Here is a 9,125-nt window from a genome sequence, read left to right on the forward strand (position 1 = left end):
AGTCCATAAGGAGCCAGCAGCTGGGAATCAGGAAGCTGTGCCCAGGAGGCATGTCCTGGGGAGACCAGCTTCTAAGTGGAAAACCTGCAACAGGAGCAGATGCTTAGGAGCCACTGAAGGGTGAGGGGCAGGACCACTGGGGGTACCACCTTGCTCTTGACAGTAGCATGCCATCCCCCAGAACAAGGGTCTAGCCCAGGCGTGCTCTAGGCACAGGGCATTCCTGAACTAGGGTTGTTCCCTAGGTCCCCTTGTCCAGCATCAGGGCCCAGATGGAAGCACTGCAGGTCCCTTCAGGGAGGCCCACTGCCATGTGCAGCCACCCCAAGAAGCAAGTGCCCTTGACATGTTCTAACCGGTGGCCTCAAAGCCGGAGTTGAGCAAAAACAAGCAAGTGGACCGCCACACCTGGATCATATTACTGCTGATGTCAAAACTGCCAAGGAGGGCTACAGTGTCTCATGCCGGAGCTAGGGAGGGTAAACACCCTGTCGCTAGCCAGACACCTGGTAGAGCAGGCCCCAGGGAGGAGCAGGGGGGCAGCGCTGGGTGTCTTTATTCTATGGAATGGGTTACTGTAGAGTGTGTAGGTCCACACAGATCTACGTGAAAGCCCACGCCCATGAAAGCCAGCACACAAAGTGATACAGAGAGACAAGAGGGACCAGGTTCTCGGTGCCCCTGATTGTGTCTGGAACAGGGCAAGGAAGGAAGCCATTGCCTGTCAAACTGAGTAGACACAGATGCTAATGTTTCTGTAGGGCACGCATGGCTGTTGCAAGGGTCCATCTCAAGGACAGTCCTGGGCTGGGTAAGGAGACCATACACCAAGGCTATAGGTGCAGCTGCTATTGGGGCCAGGGAAGTGCTCTTATACTAAAAGGCCTGGGAGCCACAGTGCTCAGACCAGGAGAGAGGCAGTGTTAAGGGGGTCCCAACCTGTATCCTGAGAGGTCCCTGAGAGACACAAGGGACCAGGGAAAATCTGGGATGGAAGTAAAAGCTGGATGGCATTCGAAAATGTTCAAGAAAGAAGCATCTGGAAGGACCTAGGATGAGCCAAGTCACAGAATGTCCCCACAGAAAATAAGCTCCCAGCAGTACCCAGAGTCTACCCAGGCAAGGCAGGTCCTGGTCAGTGTGGCAACAGGGAAGGACACAGGCCATAGTCAGAGGCCCAGTGAGATTGCTCACTGGGAGGCAAAGGCGGGAGGGAGAGAAGAGGCAAGAACCAAAGGGTTAAATCTCTTTCCCTTACCTGGCTACTGGGGGATGGTAGAAATGCCTGCCTTGTGAACAGAATAGCTGGGGGGGGGGGGTTTGGTGTGTGTCTGTGTGTCTGTGTGTGTGTGTGTGTGTGTGTATGTGTCTGTGTGTGTGTCTGTGTCTGTGTGTGTGTATGTGTCTGTGTGTGTGTGTGTGTGTGTCTGTGTGTATGTGTCTGTGTTGTGTGTGTGTCTGTGTGTGTGTCTGTCTGTGTGTGTATGTGTCTGTGTGTGTGTGTTTGTGTGTGTGTGTCTGTGTATATGTGTCTGTGTGTGTGTGTTTGTGTGTGTGTGTCTGTATGTGTGTGTGTCTGTCTGTGTGTGTGTGTGTGTCTGTGTATGTGAAGTACTAGGCTGAGAACAGCTCATCAGTGTTCACATTGACTGGGAGGTCCCAGAGTGGCAAGCAGAAGTGGACACAAACAAAGGGCAAACAGAAAAAGCTCCAAGTCTAGTGGGGAGGGGGCTGGGGATATGGAAAGGGAGGTGAGGTACCTGTAACAGCAGCCACAGACCGGCCTGTGTTTGTTTGGGCACAGGGTGTGGTACAGGCCCAAGTGGGCATGCCTGCGCCCCATGTAGACCCCATCCACCTGCCACCATTGCCCACCTAATTTGACCGAAGGCTCTGGCCTCTGGTATGACGCATTCTGTCTGGAGCTCTCAAGCTTCCAGGACTCATCAGAAGAGAATCTAATGCTAGGTGGGGGCCTGTGCCTGCTGCCAGCACAAACAAGGCCTCTCAGCTTCCAGAGCCCTTTTCCAGCCTGTCTATATGATTGTCCAGCCTGAGCAGCTGCTGCAGCATCTGCCTACAGCGGGACTGAACAGACAGGGCAGCAGCTTCCTCAGCACCCTGCCTGGAGCTGCCCCTGCAAGCAGGCTGGCATGAGCTGGCCAGTCTTTTGAAGAAGGTGGAGTCCCCATTCTGAGCCTAGGTTTCTCCAACCTCCACTACCTGCCAGGTAGGTATGGGCAGCTTCTCAGCCTCATCACGCTAAGGTCCCTCCTGAGGCAGGCAGGCAGAGGTTCATAGTATTGTCAGAAGCTACGGGGTATAGGGCTGAACCTGCCACTACTCTGCTCCAGGACCTTTGTCCCTGAAACTGACATCAGCTCACACAGAACAGGGAAACTATGGGGTGGACAATTCCAAGAAACAGGGGTACCTAGGAGGGGAGAAATGACCTAGTGTCCTGTACCTCAGGGTCACACAGTGCTCTCACATGGGATTGTGTGGGAGAGGTGACAAGGTCTCCCAGCTCAGGCTAGGGAGCCAAGAGCAAAGTCAATAGGGTTGCCTGGGAGGGAGGTGTTGCTCCCGTCATCCTGTCATCCTGTCATCCCGGCTGGATTCCACCACAGAATTACCACCATCTGCAGCTCCCTGGAGGACACTCCCGGCATCCCATATAGAAGCCCCAGGGATTAACACTATTTGGAAGCCAAGTATGTGGTCACAGGCCTGAGCGCCTAGCACTTGGGAGGCTGAGGCAGGAGGATCATAAGTGTCAGGCTGATTTGGTCTCTATAGTGAAACCTAGGAAAGGGAGGGAGCTGATTACAGTGAACCCTAGAAAAACAAACACACAAGGAGCTTGGTATGAAGAAAGACACCACTACTCTTTGTCAACCACTACAGGTAAACCTGCATCAACCCCACACATATTAAAGATTTAAAGATGAAACAAAACCTAAAAAGCACCAAAAAAATTCACTTTGGGCTGAGGAAGAGTGACCCAAGCACACACTGACTTGGAAACCATGAAGGAAAAAAAAAAAATGCATGGAGCTTCAATTCGGAAAAGCAATGATTGCCATGAATGTAGTCACAAAGCGAACAGCATGCAAGAAAAAACACTTGTGATCTACATGTCAAAAGAGAAGCCTTCATATACAAAGAGTCTTTACAAATCAATGAACATGAAAGGACTTGCTGGCAGTTGTTAACCCCACTGGCCTTTGCCAAGTGCCTTCTGGGGAGCAAGGCTTTTGGGGGGCTTCTATCCCCTCATCCAGGAGAACGGAGATTGCTTTATTCACTCAGTAACTATACTAGACAGCAAGTTTACTGAGCACCTACTGTGTGTCAGATACTGAAAGACTGTCAGGGATTCGACAGGAATGACACACTCAGGACCTGACCTCAGGAGTCTTAAGCTCGAAGAAGAGACAATAAACAAGTAAATTAATAAACTCAGGGGGTTCATGGAAGGGCAGTGGTTACAGAGCATGCTGAGAGAAATGAGGTAAGTGGAAGCCCACTAGAGTGGTGGGCAATTGAGCTGAAAGTAGTGGAGAGTGGGTTTTCCAAGTAGAACAGCCCGTAAGTGCAAAGGCCTTCAGGTAAAATGGAGAAGGATGTGTGCATGGTCTGTGTGAGAAGGGGTTGGGGAGGGGCAGCAGAGGGAGAGATGCCATCCATTGGTGTAGTGGAAAAGCTGAGGGAAGAAGACATAGGTCTGAGCACAAAGGTCGGTCGATGCTGCCCAGAGCAAAGCAAGGAACAGGAGTGCAGGCACCTGGGTCAGAGGTGAAACAGCAGGCCTGGGCCAGGCCCCGTCTGCAGAGGTTAGAGGGCTGGATCTGTATGAATACTTATGTGGGTTTTGGTGTGTGTGTGCGTGTGTGTGTGTGTGTGTGTGTGTGTGTGTGTGTGTGTGTGTGTGTGTGTGTGTGTGAATAGAGGTGGGAGGCTAAGACTGGATTAGAGAGGCAGACATGAGGAAACAGTTGTAGGGAACCAGGTAAAAAGCCTTATGCACCGCAGGAGCTATTCAGATCTTGATGGCCGAGCATCTACAGAGTCCATATGACATGAGCGAAACATCTAAGACAGGCATCCCAAGTGATGCTCTTGAAGAGTGACTGGGTGCCTGCCACGTGCCAGGCTTGGGATGCTCTTTTTATAGTGCCAGGTCCGAGCTGATGTGCTTGGTGAACCCACATGTCTGGTGTTTCTGGTGATCAGAAATATTCATTTGTTGGCATAAATAACTTATCTGGTGTGCTGGAGGATGTCAGGTATTTGTCTGCATAAACAAGACAAGGAGTAGGCCCTTTCCAAGCCCTTCTATGGGGTGTTTGAAGTGAGGACTTCTGATGCTACTTCCTGAGAGGGGTGTGACTTGTTTGTGTTTTTGAAAGGACCCGTCACCTATAACCCACTGGAGCCCCCAGTGCCCAGTAAGCGCCCCCTTGCTGCCCCCCAACTTCTGCTCTATCTCTTCCTCCCCCACAGTACCCTAGGCAGGCTTCCTTCCTTCTGTGAAAGTAGAACCACACTTAGCCTAGACAGATTAAAGAGGTGCCTCTCAGATGATGGTGTCAGGGGCTAGGGAGAGATGGAGTGGAGGTGGTGAACAGGGAGCCTAGGGTAGGGCTGGGGATCCTTAGGGCCTGCCAGGCAGTGGACTACCCAGGCCTTGTTGCCTGATCCATAGATACAGAACTGGAGGCCAATGAGAACCCAGAGTCACTGTCCCCAGGTCCTTGTGCACTCTGCCTTCTGTCTACAACCCACTGGCCGACTCTCTACAGGCCCTTCTATTGCCAGGTTAGCATCTGATGGTTCTTCATTGGATATCAAACATTTTTAATATGGCCTCTGAAAGTAACCTATGCATGTCCTAAGAGGCACCAAAAGCCATCCTCTCGTGACCCTACAGAGGGCCCTGAGCTGACTGAAAAAGATCCCTAGCTTGAATGTATCCCAGGACCCTACACCCTAAGCCTAGTCCTGGTGTCCCCCACCAAGGCTAAGCTGGGTTTTGGGGGTACTGACCAAGGATCAAGGCTGAGCAAGTTCTGAAAAAAAAAGATCTAAATAGAGACTCTTCAAGATTTTCCTTTGAAAACAAACTCATAACCACATCAAACGGGAATCTCTGTCGCCTTGAGTCTGATCGCCAGCCACTGCAGCTCTCTAGCTAGCTGTTGTTCTAATTGCTTTTTTTCTCTTCCAAGGCCCACAAGTCATCTATGGTTTTTATGTTGGTGAGCAGAGACAGGGCACAACAAGGCTTTTGTCTGCCTTGCCCTGTTAATCACGATCAAATTGCAAATAGTGATGAGATCTTAGATCTCCAAAACTGATCTGTCCCAGTGGCTCTTGGAGAACACCGGCCCAGAGCCCAGAGCAGGCACTCCCTTCCCTGAAGGTGGTGGCACCTCTCTGGGCACCTGCCTGTTGTGACATGGCTCCCTGCCTCCACCTAGTCAGCACTGGGCAGAGAGTCTCACCAGCTCTCTGGCCATGCATTCAAAATGCCAGAGGGAGAAAGTAGAGCCAGGCAGCTTCAAGAACAATTGCTGAAGTGTTGTGTTTGGAGCTGAGTTCTGGGCTGAGGAGCCATGGTACATCAGGCCAGGATCCTCCCTGAAGTGGCCCAGCACAACTGGACACAAGCTTGGCCAGGAACCGGCTCTCATGTGTTGCTCTGGGAGCCTAAGCCAGAAAGGAGGCAGAGCCCAGAAGAGCAAGCTAAGACCACCCGGTGCCCTGCCTTCACAGCAAGAGGCACGGCCTTGGCAGGCAAGCTCCCCAGGGTTCCTTGTACAACACATCCAATGAACAGCAACATGGTTTGCTTCCCCAGCCAGGAAGGAAAACAGAGGCAACTAGGAGCAGGCACGGCCAGGTCTTCGCAGAGAGCAGTTCCTCCACCTCACAGGGCAACCCCTGAAACCCAAGATGTGCTGGGCAGATTAGCTGGCAAGCACCATGCCCAGTCACCAAGATCCAGGCAAGAACATAAGTCAAGAACATGACATCCCACTGGCTGACTCCCCACAGGCCCTTCTATTCCCAGGATGGCATCTGATGGCTCTTTATTGGATATCAAACATTTTTTTTTAATATGGTCTCTGAAAGTAACCTATGAATGTCCCCCAAGATACCAAGGCTATCCTCTCATGACCCTACAGAGGGTTCTGGGCTGACAAGGATCCCCAGCTTGAATGCCTCCTAGACCTTGAACCCCAAACCCAAGCCCTGGTGTTTCCTCCCTGGGCCATGCTAGCTAATGCAATCTGTTTGAACAAGGCCAGGAAAGTGCCAGAACTCAGCGGCAAGTTGTTGCTCCTCACCATAATGGCCAAGGCAAGCAAAGGGATCCTATTTCTGGGTAGCTGGACAATCTAGGAGGATCCTGTGGTGGCCAAAAAAATGTACGGGATCTCACACACAGCCACAAAGTTGGAGGAGCTGGTGCATTTAGATGACCTTTTTGTACTATGCCTTCACAGTCCTGTTCTCCCTCAAACAAGGTGACAGCAGCACAGTGAGTCCCCAGACTCTGGACCCTCCTAGGACTCTAGCCTATATCCTGCCACTAGCAGCTTGGCCAATAGGACACTTTGGACCCAAACAGGTTCCTCAAAAATCCAAACAGACACAAGCAGCAGCCATGGGGGTCATTGTGAGCTTGGGAGCTGTCCAGAGAAGCTTCAAGGATACCCTTGAGAGGTACACAGGGGCGGGGCCTGGTGACAGCTGTCCCTCAGGAGGTTTCAAACAGCCCTGGCCTCACCCCCAAGAACTCTCTTTAAGGACTCTACCCATTAGCAAATGTGAGGTTCCACGGGTGTTCAATTGTGGGTTAGTAGACATTCATGAAGCCATCCATCTCCCATAAGCCAATGGTGCTTTTCCCCTGCCTTTTGAAATTGACTATGTGTGTTTAAAGCTGCATGAAAGCCAGACCAAGTCTAGCCTCAGACAACCCTCCTTTGATGCAGGGCTCCCAGTGGCCTTGGACAGGGCATGAACCCTGGCTTCACCTGTCAAAGACAAGCTGTCGTCCGCTTCCACCTGCTTAAGCCCTGAGGCTCAGTTTCCCTGTGTGAGCCCTCAAGCCTGAATAATTCCATCTAGCCCTTTCCAAATACAAACAAGTATTAGGACAGAGGGACCAGGAGCCTGACTGGGACACAGACTTCACATCCAGGAAGATGAGAGCCAACCCCTGCCCCTTGTCCTCAGGGCCTGAATCACCCAGGTTTTGAGGCCAGTGGTCAGCGGTTGGCTGAGTCATCACATGGTTTTCCCTAAAGCAGCTTTGCAGGTCTGACCATATGAGGCCATCTGTCAGGACCTCTGGCTCCATCCCTATATCACTGGTGTTCCTTTTACTCTAGGTCCCAATGTGGGGATGAGGGAGAGTTGACCAATAGAGGACACTGAGGGAACTACCCCATGTATTCAGCAGCTAAAGTCCCCTCACTCACTGCCAACCTCTGCTCTATCGCTTAGGCTGGATAGGTTCATGTGCACCCCCCACATTCACCCTCCTACCCCTGACACTGAGTCCCCATGCTTCTTAGAGAGCTATGCTGGGGCTCTGGCCTCCCTAGACAGGACCTCTCTTCTTCTAGAGGAAAAAAGGAAGTCAGTGGCTGACCATTTCAGGCCCCCAGGGCTGAGCTCCAGCCCCTCGCACAATGGCTCCTTCTTTCTAAGGAGTTCTCCAATGGTTCCTCATTGTCTCTTACAAGTGAGGCAAGTGTGGCCTCTGTCAAGTACCTACTCTGCACTCTGTCTATCCCAGGCTTAGCCCTGCCTCTACCTCTCCTCCAGTTTCTTAGTTACCTGCCTAATCCTTGGAGGGCAAAAAGAAGCCCTTTACAGGCATGGGGTAGGGACCACATGGTCAAGAAATCAACCCAGTCACTGCCCTGACCTATGGGGACTTAGAAAGGTGGTGGCATCCTAAATTAGTAGCTGTTGAGTTACCTTTGAGGATAGGCACTGTTCCATGGCCCACCCAGCTCCTGCCTGCTCAGCCCTCAGCTCTCCTAATTCCTCTCTCTAGGGGCCAGCCCCTCCCATATAGACCCCTGTGTGTAGAGCTCCAACCCCCTCCAACCTGAGCAGACATAGCCCTTGGCCTCTAAGGTCCCACCCATTGTGTACCCTCCTCCCCCTCTCCATTTGGCCACAGGAAGCCAGAGACTGTTCTAGAAGCTCCAGAAGGCTTATCCAGAGTCTCAAAGACCAAAATGCCTGGGAGGAGGCTAAGGGGTGACTCCCCCACTAGGTCTATCTAGAGAGAGGAGATAATTACTAAGCACCCCCAGGTTTAGGCATGTATGGACACACACAGGAGCTCAGTAATATGTGGTACCCCAGTAAGCACATATAGACATGCACTCAAGAGTGAGCAAGGGCCTCTTGGGCCTGGTGCACATATCAACTCAACATATCGATTCAACTCACAGCTCTAAGTCGTGTGCCGTGCTTTCTCTTTCAGACTTTGCATGCCCAGGCCCTAAGGTGTCCCTAACACCATGTTCCTCTCTGCTTCTGTCCCCACAGGTGACACAACTGGACCAGAGATTGGTGATCATCACAGACATGCTCCACCAGCTGCTGTCCCTAAGCCAAGGTGGTCCAACCTGCGCCAGCAGGCCACAGGTGGTGGCCAATGATGAAGGTGGCTCCATCAACCCTGAGCTCTTCCTGCCCAGCAACAGCCTGCCCACCTACGAACAGCTGACCGTGCCCCAGACGGGCCCTGATGAGGGCTCCTGAAGGAGCTCAGAAGGGGGTCCAGGGTGTAACCCCAAAAGGAGCACCCACCTGGTTCTCACCCCCTTGAAGGCCTGATATGTCAGCCTATCTCTCCAAGGCCCCAAAACCCATGGACCAAGCCACTAGCCTGAACCTGGAGCTCAGCAAGACCCCCTCTGCCCAGCCAGTGGGTACAAGAATTTGGCTGGGCGTGGGGTTCATCTCAGGCCAGAATTGTCACCCTTATCAAAGATGGATATTGCTCGCCTGATGCCTGGGGCACAAGGATGGGGAGCATCTGTATAGATCAGGGTACAACTCAGGCAGAAGGAGGCCCATCTAGGTGACCC

General features: G+C 52.2%; 1 protein-coding gene across 3 annotated transcripts in view; it reads left to right on the forward strand.

The window, feature by feature from the left end:
- Nucleotides 1–8,806, forward strand: part of Kcnq1 (potassium voltage-gated channel subfamily Q member 1) — a 332,780-nt gene extending 323,974 nt beyond the window's left edge. The window contains exon 16 of one of the 3 annotated variants that reach the window (XM_051145712.1): nt 8,581–8,806. In XM_051145712.1, coding sequence (XP_051001669.1) covers nt 8,581–8,796 — 216 coding nt within the window. In that variant the 3' untranslated portion in view covers nt 8,797–8,806. The remainder of the gene's footprint in view (nt 1–8,580) is intronic. The other 2 variants (XM_051145714.1, XM_051145717.1) reach the window with 2 other exon arrangements.
- Nucleotides 8,807–9,125: the final 319 nt, after the last annotated feature.

This window comes from Acomys russatus, chromosome 5 (genome assembly GCF_903995435.1).
Source record: "Acomys russatus chromosome 5, mAcoRus1.1, whole genome shotgun sequence".
NCBI lineage: Eukaryota > Metazoa > Chordata > Mammalia > Rodentia > Muridae > Acomys > Acomys russatus.